The 13,819-nt window shown below is 42.7% G+C and overlaps 1 protein-coding gene and 1 pseudogene across 2 annotated transcripts; both read left to right on the top strand.

Moving 5' to 3' along the window:
• The first annotated feature begins 271 nt into the window (after nucleotides 1-271).
• LOC118365548 (mitochondrial glycine transporter B-like) lies at nucleotides 272-6,961 on the top strand. 2 transcript variants are annotated; one of them, XM_035747852.2, is made up of 8 exons: nucleotides 272-427; nucleotides 548-700; nucleotides 2,453-2,577; nucleotides 2,974-3,058; nucleotides 3,173-3,352; nucleotides 3,487-3,655; nucleotides 3,876-4,042; nucleotides 4,266-6,961. In XM_035747852.2, exons 2-8 carry the CDS (start codon nucleotides 686-688, stop codon nucleotides 4,386-4,388), a joined length of 864 nt encoding a protein of 287 aa, XP_035603745.1. In that variant the 5' UTR covers nucleotides 272-427; nucleotides 548-685; the 3' UTR covers nucleotides 4,389-6,961. The 2 variants fall into 2 exon arrangements, with proteins under 2 accessions (XP_035603745.1, XP_052347234.1); XM_052491274.1 differs by having other exon boundaries at nucleotides 286-388.
• A 2,010-nt stretch (nucleotides 6,962-8,971) lies between these two features.
• Nucleotides 8,972-13,562, top strand: LOC118365549 (40S ribosomal protein SA-like; annotated as a pseudogene).
• Nucleotides 13,563-13,819: the final 257 nt, after the last annotated feature.

Here is a 13,819-nt window from a genome sequence, read left to right on the forward strand (position 1 = left end):
AAATGACAAAACATATTCCATAAAAATGTATATCAGGATTGAAGAGTCTGGAGTCTGGACACATTATTAAAAACAGTCCTGGACTTAAAATCACTAACTTATTTTGGCCACCTGTGCCTCAAAGTATTGAGAGCATGATGCTTCAGGGCCCCCCACACACAGAGACATACACACACACACACACACACACACAGATGTGCACACACAAACGCATGAGAAACATGTGCAACGTGATCAGGGTGTAGTTAATTAGTTAATAAGTAACTGTGTGTCTTAAATGGGAACCATAGTGTGAGTCAGATGATTCCTACATTGGGTTTGTGCTGTGGTGAGTGCCCCAACCCCTCAGTGGATCAGTCAGAGGCAGTGCAGCTCTCCAGTATCTGCTGTAAGGGACACACTATCAACATTGCAAAACACCAGTGCTGTAAGTTACAGCCTGTAACATTCTATATCAGTTTTGAAAGGTTATTCTGTTTGTGTTATGTAATGGGTTGCGCAGCTGAAATGCCCAATCATGACATCTTCTCTGTAATCTCTTGTGCAGGAGCGTTTGGAAAAGTTGAATGGACAGGGGCAGAGTAAGGACTGAGAAAGTGATTCAAAAAGAGGAAAAGACAGGATTTTGATCATACAAGGACAACATTATTGGATTGGAATTTATTCTCAACTTTCAAAAATAACCATGGAACTGTCTCTGGTGAGTGGGATTTTTTTATAGCTCATTTAGTATTTGATCCATGGTGAAAGTCTGAAGGACAATAATTCTAGAGTAACTTCAGTGACTGTTGTACATGTACCGTGAATAGCTGAGTATGTTTTATTGATGTGGTTTCAGTGGTCTAATGGCTTGGGTTATAATATTTAATATCTCAGTTAAGATTTGACATGCATTTCATGTCAGGCTGTGATTTTGGATCAGGATACCCAGGCCTACGTTCTCAATCCAGCCCCTATGTTAATCACAGTACCATCCTGTGACATCGTTGATTAACCCAGTTGTCCTTACCCCTCCTTTAACCTGCTGGAAGTTTCAGGCCACTTTCATACTATGCACTTTCTCAAGCTGTTCTAGAATATTCAATGTTTTCTGTGTTTACAAGTTCTCTATTGTCCTCTGCCCTGAAGTAGGTCATACTCCCGGGTGCCACCTTAAATCTTCATAGACATGCCAAACAAGTGAGCAAGGCTTTGCCAAGCCTCCACTGTGCCAACACTGCCATTGGTCAACAAGCACTGTTGGTGGGCTGTTGCCATAGCACCCTCATTAAGGGAGGAGCAGGGACATGTTTAGAAAGTGTGGGGTTCAAGTCCCAGTGAAGGAGTACAGGTTGTCAATGTCACATCACAGTACAGGAACTACCAAGTAATTTACCAGAGCTGTAGACATTGAAATGTACTGGAATTCATGCCCAGTGATAAGGAAATAAATACACAATTACTAGTTCTAGAGCAGCACATACCCAAAGCACATACTCTCTAGAATGTAAACTGTGATAAGTTGTTTTATGGAAGCCAGAACATACAAAAACATGCGCTCACACACACACACACACACACACTGACATTTACAATGTATGACGCATGGCATTTTACAGAGATGTGCATTCGCTGGAAGCCGAAAGATGAGGGGTAGAGTAGGAGAAGCAGCATTGAGAGGTTGTGTGTGAGAGAGAGTGAAAACATAGGCCAGTGGATTAAGCTGCTTTGTGAAGAGAACCCGAGGAAAGCTTATAGAGAAGTGAAGAGAGGGATGGAGGCTTTTGCCCTGACAACCCACCACAGTTCATAATAGCTTAGCCGGAGAGGGGAAGGAAACGGACAAATGCAGGAAAAACAGGATCAGCCACTGAAAAGTAGCCCGGGGAAGGTAGGGATGTGGACTGTAGGAGGGATGTGTGTGTTGTTTTGTATATTGTGTGTGTGGCGTCTTATTTTTTTGTCTGTAATGACAGCATGTGAAAATTGGAGGGACTGGGTATGGTGTATATGATGCTTTTTATCTGCAGCCATCCAGTTCTTTGTTGATTTTTGTGTTGGCAGATTGTTTAGAGAACTAAGCATGCCACTTATAATGCATTATAACAAATACCTGATGTAGGGTGACACTTGCAGGGTGGGGAATAGTGTGCGTGTTTATGGGTTGGTGCATCTTAGTTTTTCAATGGAGAGTCCTTTGCCCTTTTGCCTGTTCTCTTTGTGGTCCCATGTTGATTTACACACAATTCTTGAGTCTGAATGTTTGTTTGTACTGCTTGTGTGGGTATTTATGTCATGTGAATTACTGTAGCGAGTGTATGTGCATTTGTCCTATTTCCCAGGCTTTCCATCGTAAACAATCATAAGGCCCATCATGCTTTGGGCTCTCACCGAAGAGCACTCTACCGTGACTGTTGTGTGTTCGATGTTATCACTCTCCCTTCGTCCCCTCTCTGCTTGTCTCTCCCTTCAGGCTCATCCGACTCTCAAAGCCTTTATGTGTGGCTCTCTCAGTGGAACATGCTCCACCCTGCTCTTCCAGCCTCTGGACCTGGTCAAGACCCGCCTGCAGACCCTTCACAGCAACATGCAGCCTGGGTGAGTAGCCTTCAGCTGGCTGAGTAGCCTTCAGCTGGATCAGTCAACACCTCTACAGCATAGTCCACACTTCCACATAGTAATCAGGTGAGGTTACGTTTGTAGTAAGTTTTCTGGCTCTAGATTACAGTCTTGTCCTAGACCATGAGACCAACTAGCATTGCATTACTCTATTGACTCGCCTCATTGACTAAGCAATATTGTAGATTGTAGATCTGAACATTGAGATTCCAAAGAGTCATAAAACTCATGCTGGTTCCACATGGCCTGCATGCTAGTACCAACTAGTACCAACTCAAGCTGTTTTGAAATTAAGCGTAGTTGCAAAGTAACTTCTGGGTCGTTTCATAGGACAGTGTGTTAATACGGCTTTCTCTCTCTCTTACGCTCTTTCAGTTCAGCAAGAGTGGGGATGGTGACTGTGTTCTTAAGTGTTGTACGGACAGAGAAGCTCATAGGACTTTGGAAGGGGGTCTCACCAGTAAGTTGGCCTCTCTTTATGATCAGTAATATGAACAGAAACACATCAATTGTGTTGAATCTGTGTGTTCAGGATATGACTCTGACAGCATGTCTGCTCTGCTTCCTCCTCCAGTCATTTGTGAGGACCATCCCCGGCGTAGGGATCTACTTCAGCACCTACTACTCTCTGAAGCAGCACTACTTCCTGGAGCAGGGCCCGGGGGCCATGGAGTCTGTGCTGCTGGGAGCTGGGGCCAGGACTGTGGCAGGGGTCTGCATGCTGCCTGTCACTGTCATTAAAACTCGCTTTGAGGTATGTTCAGGTAGAGACGGGGGAGGGGCAGGAAGGAAAAGATAAATACTTTTCTATATACTGTATGATTACAGTGACTACATGAGTACTGTTTAATGTGTGGGTGTTTACTGTAGTGTCTGTTGTTGTTTCAGAGTGGCAGGTATAACTATGTGAGCGTGGCAGGGGCTTTGCGCAGTGTGTGTCAAACAGAGGGACCCAGAGCTCTGTTCTCAGGGCTGAGCGCCACCCTCCTCAGAGATGCTCCCTTCTCAGGCCTCTATGTCATGTTCTACAGCCAGGGCAAGAACACTCTGCCACAGGGTCAGTATCAGAACACCACACTAATGCTAAATACTGGTATTTGTTTCACTAGTGTGCGATCACTTTGAAGTGTCAGTATGGGGATGCCGGTGACATAAACATGAAGCAGTAGTATTGGTTACACTAGAAGCCACATTTGATAACGTTGATGTATCTGTCTCAATGTGAATTGTTTGGTGTGGAGTGGAATTTATAGTGTCTCTCTGTTTCTTCCTCCTAGAGATAAGCACGTCTCCCTACGCGGCCCTGGCTAACTTCAGCTGTGGGATTCTGGCCGGGGTCCTGGCTTCCCTAGTGACCCAGCCAGCTGACGTGGTCAAAACCCACGTCCAAGTCAGCCCACATCTGTACAGGAGGACTGCAGACGCTGTGCGATACATTTACAATGTAACTATCTCTCTCTCTTATTGAATACGGCGTTGTTACTATGCTTAGGGCAATAGCACTGTTATAATATACGACGTTGTTCGTATGTGGGTCAGGCTAAACTGTTGTCTGTATGTGTTTATATACTGACCTCTAGCCTGCACACAGTGTCACACTATGTAATAAAACATATGGGTTGATGAATAGTAGTTGACATGTGCCGTTCTTTCTCTCCGTCTCTCAGGAGCACGGGTTTCAAGGGTTCTTCCGGGGTGGGGTGCCACGTTCTCTGAGGAGGACCATGATTGCTGCCATGGCATGGACGGTGTATGAACAGCTGATGGCCCGCATGGGGCTCAAGTCCTGAGGATGGATGACAAAAAGAGGGATGACAAGTCCTGAAGGGAGAGAATGAAATGTGGCCCGAGGAAGAAAGTGAAAGTCAAGGACAAACCAGTACAGTGAGGAGTGCCCTGGAAGGCACTGCTGTGTTTGTGTCTTAAGACTGCCTAGTTGTGAGTGTGCCAATGGACTTCTTCACTGACATACATTATTCTGCCATAACATTATTAACACATTGCAAAGATATGATACCTCAAGGACTGGTATCCATACTTTGACAGAAAGATGAGGACTAGTAGTTTTATTAAAATGTATGTATATTTGAATAGTTTTGCATTGCACAATTTTGTCTGTCTTCATTGTATGTGAGGCTACACCAAACAATACTTTAATGTATTTATTCTACTGGGCTACTTTCAAAATTCTATATTGCACTATAAGTCATATAATATTGTTGGTCCTTAACTAGCCACTGGACTCCCAGCCAAACTTGACTGTTTAAGCTACTCCAGGCTTTAGATATATATCCCACTGTAGAATTCTACAATGTCAGGTACAGTTGAAGTCGGAAGTTTACATACACTTAGGTTGGAGTCATTAAAACTTGTTTTTCAACCACTCCACACATTTCTTGTTTACAAACTATAGTTTTGGAAAGTCGGTTAGGACATCTACTTTGTGCATGAAACAAGTACTTTTTCCAACAATTGTTTACAGACAGATTATTTTACTTATCCACTGTATCACAATTCCAGTGGGCCAAAGTTTTCATACTTGACTGTGCCTTTAAACAGCTTGGAAAATTCCAGATAATTATGTCATGGCTTTAGAAGCTTCTGATAGGCTAATTGACATAATTTGAGTCAATTGGAGGTGTACCTGTGGATGTATTTCAAGGCCTACCTTCAAACTCGGTGCCTCTTTGCTTGACATCATGGGAAAATCAAAAGAAATCAGCCAAGACCTCTGAAAAATAAATTGTAGACCACAAGTCTGGTTCATCATTGGGAGTAATTTCCAAACGCCTGAAGGTACCACTTTCATCTGTACAAACAATAGTACACAAGTATAAATACCATGGGACCACGCAGCCGTCATACCCCTCAGGAAGGAGATGCGTTCTGTCTCCTAGAGATGAACGTACTTTGGTGCGAAATGTGCAAATCAATCCCAGAACAACAGCAAAGGACCTTGAGAAGATGCTGGAGGAAACGGGTCTAAAAGTATCTATATCCACAGTAAAATGAGTCCTATATCGACATAACCTGAAAGGCTCTCAGCAAGGAAGAAGCCACTGCTCCAAAACCGCCATAAAAAGCCTGACTATGGTTTGCAGCTGCACATGGGGACAAAGATTGTACATTTTTTCATGAAACAAAAATATAACTGTTTGGCCATAATGACCATCGTCATGTTTGGAGGAAAAAGGGGGAGGCTTGCAAGCCGAAGAACAACATCCCAACCGTGAAGCACGGAGGTGGTAAGCATCATGTTGTGGGGGTGCTTTGCTGCAGGAGGGACTGGTTCACTTCACAAAATAGATGGCATCATGAGGCAGGAAAATTCTGTGGATATATTGAAGCAGCATCTCAAGATATCAGTCAGGAAGTTAAAGCTTGGTCGCAAATGGGTCTTCCAAATGGACAATGACCCCAAACATACATCCAAAGTTGTGGCAAAATGGCTTAAGGACAAAGTCAAGGTTTTGGAGTGGCCATCACAAAGCCCTGACCTCAATCCTATAGAACATTTGTGGGTAGAACTGAAAAAGCATGTGTGAGCAAGGAGGCCTACAAACCTGACTCAGTAAACCTGACTCAGTTACACCAGCTCTGTCAGGAGGAATGGGCCAAAATTCACCCAACTTATTGTGGGAAACATGTGGAAGGCTACCCAAGCATTTGACCCAAGTTAAACAATTTAAAGGAAATGCTACCAAATACTAATTGAGTGTATGTAAACTTCTGACCCACTAGGAATGTGATGAAAGAAATAAACGCTGAATAAATCATCCTCTCTACTATTATTCTGACATTTCACATTATTAAAATAAAGTGGTGATCCTAACTGACCGAAGACAGGGAATTTTTACTGGGATTAAATGTCAGGAATTGTGAAAAACTGAGTTTGAATGTATTTGGCTGAAGTGTATGTAAACATCTGACTTCAACTGTACCTGTTTTCCCTTGACTTTAGCACAACTTGTATCTGCTTGTCTTTAAATTGAAGGTAAAGAACAATAATTGCTTAACATACTGATCCTTAGCTGGAAATGCACTTTAACCACTTCCTTAATCTAAAACCCTGGAGTGTCTCATGCCGCAGTGAGTCTGTCTGCCTTCCCTTTGTGCCAAACTAATGCCACTGTTCTAAGATATTATTCTGGTAGAGATGTTGTAACATATAAGCTTTGCTTGCTGTCCATTTGAGCTGTACAGTTGATTTGCCTTAAAATGATATTATAATTGTTAATGTTTTCATATTTGATATAATTTATTACTGTTTATTGTAATGGTGAATAATTATGCTGTTGTGTTGAGAACATTTTACATTTTTTTTTAAAGAAAATGTATAAAATTATATAAGAATACAACATGAGTCTGCTAATATTCATTATATAAGGCATTTGCTTTGTGTCTGTCATGCATCCCTTTACACCTCTTGTCCCTTTTCTCTTCCCTTTCTCCACACTGTGAAACAACAGAAAGTGACATGACATTAGTGCCTTGGGGAACTTTTCCACCACTGCAACCCATGTGTCCTCAGAAGGAAATGAAATGACATACTGAATCCTGGCTGAGGCGGTGGGTAGGGGGTCACTGTGAGAGAGACAGGCTGACACGCAGGCAGCTCGGCTTAGTCCAGACACATGTTCCAGCAATGCCCTACTTATATGGCCCATAAATCACATGACAGTTGGTCTCAGAGCATTAATAACTACACCTACAATCCAACATTGCCCTCGTTATTCAAAGAGGTAATATGAAAATCCCACACAGTACTTGAGAGCAGTGGATGTTTCTAGCACATGGGTCATTCTCAGTTCCAGCATTAGTACGGCAATGCCGAAGGTTGGTTTTTATTTTCATTTCACCTTATACACAGCCATTATACCTACCAACAGTCATAGCAGTGCATGATGATAATATGCTTATCACAGAGCTGTCAGACATAAGACTGGGAGAAGGGGGCAGGGTTGTGACATCAAAGGGATAGTTAATGATAAGGAGAGTGAAAGGCAAGAGTCAATCAAAAGTAAGGCATTAGGCTATACTGATCTAAACCAGTTTGCTTCTTGACTATGTCTGTATTTGATTATTTTTTTAAATCTAGAAACCTTGTTGTACAATTAAACCATGTTATTAGTTAAGTATGAGTCATATTTAATTGTTTGTGCATTACATGTCTAACACATTATGTAAAACAAACACTGTTAACCTATTGGAAACTTGCGCAACTTTGTGGTTATTTTTTTTATCTTAATGACATGACACTCAGTTCGAACCCACTCAGCTATTCTCATTGGAAACCTCAAGGACTGCAGTGATAGCATGTGTCACAGTGGCCTTTGCTTTCAAAATTAGATAGGGAACACTGACATATGAAGTGAGTTTGACACAGATTAGGAGTTTATTGAGGTCGTAGATGATGAATGTGTGTAATCTTTCTGTGGGGAATACACAGTATTAGGCAAGACTGCCTTTTCTTGGGCACCAGACACATTGGAATAGTCTACAATCCATGCTTCATCTAGATTTGTTAGTGCCACTGAATGATTTAAAAATATTGATGGGAGAGACTGTTACAGAGGAGTGTAAATACTATTTTTTTTTTTGACTTGATCACGTTGTATTGTATTGTTGTATGTTTTAATTATGTAATGTATTGATTGTTGCTGCCTTCTTGGCCAGGTTTTCATTGAAAAAAAGACTATGGGTCTCAGTGGGCTTTCCTGGTTAAATACAGGTTAAATCAAATCAAATAAATAGATGCATGCAAATATATTAAGATTGAGCCACTGGAAGGACTTTGAGAACACCCCAGTCTACATATGAACTTAATTATAATTGTTTAAAGTGGCCTATTCAACAAGTCATAAAAGTTTGTTATATTTATTCACTCAGTCACATAACCCCACTTCCCGCAATAACATGGCATACCCTCCACCTGTAATTACCCCATGACCTTGACATTGGTCAAAACATTGCAATGATTTTTTTCCAGCACCCAACCCAAGAGGTCCAAGCCATCTTGTCTAGCACCCATTCCATCTTTGTATCCGAGACAAGTTGGCATTTTTGCAATGTACCTTCTCTTATTAAAAAAAATGCATTTTAAAACATTTTGCAAAATCACTATGTACATATTGTGATACCTTCACCAGGAACTCCGTATCTCTAGCAAATAAAGTTGCAACACAGGCCACTCTAACCGAGAAGTCAACGTCTCCCCATTGTCTTAATATGGTCTTTCCATCGCATTGTCTTAATATGGGCTCCTCGTCCGACCTCTAGTTACCGGTTTCATCCAAAACATACGCTACTGCTCTGTGTTGCTGGTGCGCTGGAGTGTTTGCGCCATCTAGGGAATGAAATATCCAAGTAGACGGTTATAGTTCCAGTCAGCGAAACAACCAATCATGTGCTTTGAAACTTGAGTATATATGTGGCGTAATTTCCTCTTGTCTTCCTCTTTGACGCCGCGTGTTACAGGTTTCGCGTCGTTTCGTGGTGCGTTGTAAGTTACATTTCACGTTTTTTTTTATGTCAAACGTCACTTAAATAGACGAAGTAATCCGTGACTATGTGTAGAATGTCTCACATTAGTCCATCTAGACGTTTGGATTTGAAGGCTTTATATGACTTGAAAGCTAACTAACATGTCGAGTAGACATGCCTGACATGCTGTTTAACGCACGGTGTCCTGCCGAGTACACTAGCCAGGCCATTTAATTCTAGGCAATAGGCCCCTCGCGCTTAAGCGCAACGCGTAGATGGCCCTATCAACTACAATATCTGGGCCTGGAGTAATTGTTGAATACTTAAAATAAATAAAAATATATGCACTTTTGACTCTTAGTCGATTTTCTTTTTTTTCGTACTCAAGGCAGGGAAAGTGGTCAAGATGTCCGGAAATCTGATGTCCATCAAATGAAGGAGGATGTGCTGAAGTTCCTGGCTGCAGGAACCCATCTGGGAGGAACTAACATGGACTTTCAGATGGAGCACTACACCTACAAGAGGAAGAGTGATGGTGAGTTTTTGGCAGTCCTTACTTAACGCCCAAAACACTCAGTGGAACAAAACTACTTGTAGTGTTATAAGCCAGTGGTCAACCCACCCAGGTTGAGGAGGGGTACAGTTAATGCAGGCTGCTGTTCTGGCACCAAGCATGCCTGATTTGATTTCTTTGTTCTGGGTTTCTGTTTAGCACTTTGTGACATTGGCTGATGTATTTATAAAGCCCTTCATACATTTGATTGATATTCAAGGTCTTGATGAATAGTTGAAATGGATGTCTGTTTCAATGCTGGGCTGTAACAAAAATGTTTCTGTCCCCTTCAGCTCACAGAACTAGAGTTGGTTATTGATTCTTTCTCTCACTAGATGGAGCACATTTGGGCAGGGTAAACTGGACACAGATCTGGGTGTACTGACTGCCCCTTGTCCTCAGGTGTGTACATCATCAACATGAGGAATACCTGGGAGAAGCTACTGCTGGCAGCCCCTGCCATTGTTGCCGTGGAGAACCCAGCTGACGTCTGCGTCATCTCCTCCGGGAACACTGGACAGGTACAGCTTCAGCTGGCAGCGTAGTGGACACGGTGAATAATGAGTGTTACTGGATACTTGCCGTGTGTGTTGACCCATCAATTAGACATGTTTCTGTATAGATGTGACTGCATGTGTGCACACAAAGCCTTGCACCGACGTCGGTGTGCAGGTGTCGAACGTTTGCTGGAGGGATTGGGCCCAGGTTTTTGTTAACAAATCAAATAAATTTGTCATACAACCGGTGTACCTTAAAGTGAAATGCTTACTTCGAGGCCCAAACCAACCGTACAATTTAAGTTATAAAAAAATAGGTGAACAATAGATAGGTTAAGGAAATTTTAAAAAACTGAATAATAACAGTAGAGGCTATATACAGACACAGGTTAGTCGGTGTAATTGAGGTAGTATGTACATGTAGGTATGGGTAAAGTGACAGCATATTAACTCAGCAAAAATATAAATGTCCTCTGTCATCTGTTTATTTTCATCAAACTTAATGTGTAAATATTTGTATGAACATAACAAGATTCAACAACTCAGACATAAACTGAACAAGTTCCACAGACATGTGACAAACAGAAATTGAATAATGTGTCCCTGAAAATGGGGGAGGGGTCAAAAGTAAGCCAGTATCTGGTGTGGCCACCAGCTACATTAAGTACTGCAGTGAATCTCCTCCTCATGGACTGCACCAGATTTGCCAGTTCTTGCTGTGAGATGTTACCCCAGTCTTCACAAAGGCACCTGCAAGTTCCCGGACATTTCTGGGCCCTCAACCTCAGATCCAACAGGTCCCAGACGTGCTCAATTGGATTGAGATCCGGGCTCTTCGCTGGCCATGGCAGAACACTGACATTGCTGACTTGCAGGAAATCACACACAGAACGAGCAGTATGGCTGGTAGCATTGTCATGCTGGAGGGTCATGTCAGGATTAGAGGTCGGCCGATTATGATTTTTCAACGCCGTTACCGATTATTGGAGGACCAAAAAAGCCGGTACTGATTAATCGACCGATTTTAAAAGAAATATATATTTTTTAAAATTTGTAATTACAATTACAACAATACTGAATGAACACTTATTTTATTTTAACTTAAATTTAAATAAATTTAACCTCATATGTTAAATAATGCAAAAACAAAAGTGTTGAAGTAAAAGTGCAATATGTGCCATGTAAAAAAGCTAATGTTTGATTGAGGTCCTTGCTCAGAACATGGGAACATATGAAAGTTGGTGGTTCCTTTTTAACATGAGACTTCAATATAGTTTATGACAAACTGTGTAAAAGTGGGGTTGTCGGGTGGCGGGACATAATGCAGATAGTCCGGGTAGCCAATGTGCAGTGGCGCCGGTTAGTCGTGGTAATTGAGATAGTATGTTGGTATGGTTAGTGACTATGCATATATGATAAACAGAGTAGCCGCAGTGTAAAAGGGGGGGTGTCACCTGTTCAGGAGTTTTATGGCTTGGGGGTAAAAAGCTGAAGCCTTTTTGTCCTAGACTTGGTGCTCCGGTACCACTTGCCATGCAGTAGTAGAGAGCAGTCTGCCTGGGGTGGGTGGGGTCTTTGACAAGTTTTAGAGTCTTCCTCTGACACCACCTGGTATAGAGGTCTTGGATGGCAGGAAGCTTGGTTCCAATGATGTACTGGGCCTTCCGCACTACACTCTGTAGTGCTTTGCCGTCGAAGGCCGAGCAGTTACTGTACCAGGCAGTGATGCAACGCTCTTGATGTAACATCGGTAGGGCTTCCGAACAATGATTTTCGTTTGATAGTGGCCTGAGCCACATCAGTTCTGCATGCAGTCTAGTGCCACTTGCCTTTAGATTCCAAGGGCAGTGATGGGTGTTACACATGCTGTCTGGAGCTAGGTCGCTAATAGCCTTTCATATACATTTTTGTAGTGAGCTGTGCTGAAGTTTGCCTCGGCCACTGGTGCCACGGTCGTTTCACCCCCGGAACCTTCACTAATCAGATCCAGGCTGCCTTCAGGGAGCTCCGCCTCCTAATCGTAACGGACCTTCGTGCTGACCACCAGCTCCTGACTGAAGCCTCTTAAGTCAACATCCCCACCATTGCCCTGTGCAACACTGACTCCTCACTCTGTATGTCGACATCGCCATCCCCTGCAACAAGGTTAGACTGCTTTGCCCTCGTACACTTAACACCTACGTGAGTTTACTGGTTGTTTGTCTTGCACACCGTTAGAGCCCGGCGCAGTCCTGTCAGTGCGGTGCTGGGTGTAGGATGTGTGCTACAGAAACGCAGTGCCTCCTTTCTCCCCTTGCTCCATCCGTGTGTAAGAGGGAGGGGGAACTTGGTATAGGCCTTGCTACATGTTTCTGTAAAAGACAGGTGTTCTAGTCTCATTGGTGTAGTTGGTCATGGTCTGATCTGTGCTCCAGGGTCACCACTCTGGGTCTGATGTGGTGGATGCTGTCCAGGGAGGTGCTGAGGATGAGGGGCACCGTCTCCAGGGAGCACCCATGGGAGGTCATGCCTTATCTCTAATTCTACAGGGACCCTGAGGAGGTAAGAAGCAGGCCTTTTAGACACCTACTTAAACCATTATACACCAAATTTACTGGTAGGACAAGCTTACCTTCTCAACAGTAATGGATCTTGCATGTTCTGTTCGCCTTGTCAGCCTGCCGCTCATTGTTTTACCTGTCAGATTGAGAAGGAGGAACAGGCTGAGTCTGAGAAAGCTGTTGGAAAGGAGTTCCAGAGAGTGGACTGCTCCAGCAGCTGAGTTCACCCAGCCTGAGGTGGCTGACTGGTCTGAGGGAATGGCTGTGCCCTCTGTCCCCATCTAGCAGTTCTCTGCAGGTATGGAAAGTGAAGGTGTGGTTTCTGGTTCCACTATGCTGAGACTTGGTTTTAGTTTCTTGACTGATGCACTTAACATCAGCCTCTAATTGATGGACCATAATTGTCATCAGTCGGGTTGATTGTTTAACCTACTCAAATAAACTGAAATGTATGATTGTTGGTCATGTATTTGCACCTCTTCAATGTCTTTTCTCTTGCAGATGACTGGAGTGCCCAGCCAGCCACTGAGGATTGGTCAGCTGCCCCTACTGCCCAGGCCTCTGAATGGGGTGGGGAGACTGCTGCTTGGTCCTAAGTAATAGTGGCCTGATGTTTAACAGTACAATAAGTTGCTATTTTGTTGTACAAACTGACCCCTGACAATTTAAACACTACAGTGTAGTAGGCAAGTGACAACGGTAATACTACATGAATATTAACATAACTGTTATGCTTACATTTCACATTGAAAGAACTTACTAACATTTAATTAGACTGTTGACTTATGTTGAGCCCTCTTAATGCTGACAAAAGGGGTACAGCTCTTTAATTAAACTGTTGGGTTATTCTGCCCTGCAAGCTTTCAGAAATTAAAACTTACTGAAACACCATTTTACCAGTTGTCTATGATTTGTCTAGAAATAATATCTCATAATGGCTGTGATTGTACTATTCAGGAATGTATCTTTTTCTCAGACAGCTGTAGACAAATGTAATTTCCATCATGTCATTAGACATCAATTTTAGTTTCAAATTAAATAATATAATTGAACACTACATCTGTACATGAACTTATATGTATTAAGTGGTTTTTAAGGTTTTCATAACTCCACATGATGCCTGAATGTATGACATTGTGTTAGTGTAA

Source organism: Oncorhynchus keta, chromosome 32, assembly GCF_023373465.1.
Source record: "Oncorhynchus keta strain PuntledgeMale-10-30-2019 chromosome 32, Oket_V2, whole genome shotgun sequence".
Lineage (NCBI taxonomy): Eukaryota > Metazoa > Chordata > Actinopteri > Salmoniformes > Salmonidae > Oncorhynchus > Oncorhynchus keta.

What these genes read in the sequence shown, in the direction of transcription:
- LOC118365548 (XM_035747852.2), top strand. An exon ending in TCATTAAAACTCGCTTTGAG is followed by an intron (nt 3,353 to 3,486) that starts GTATGTTCAGGT and finishes TTGTTGTTTCAG; the next exon opens with AGTGGCAGGTATAACTATGT. An exon ending in CAAGAACACTCTGCCACAGG is followed by an intron (nt 3,656 to 3,875) that starts GTCAGTATCAGA and finishes TCTTCCTCCTAG; the next exon opens with AGATAAGCACGTCTCCCTAC.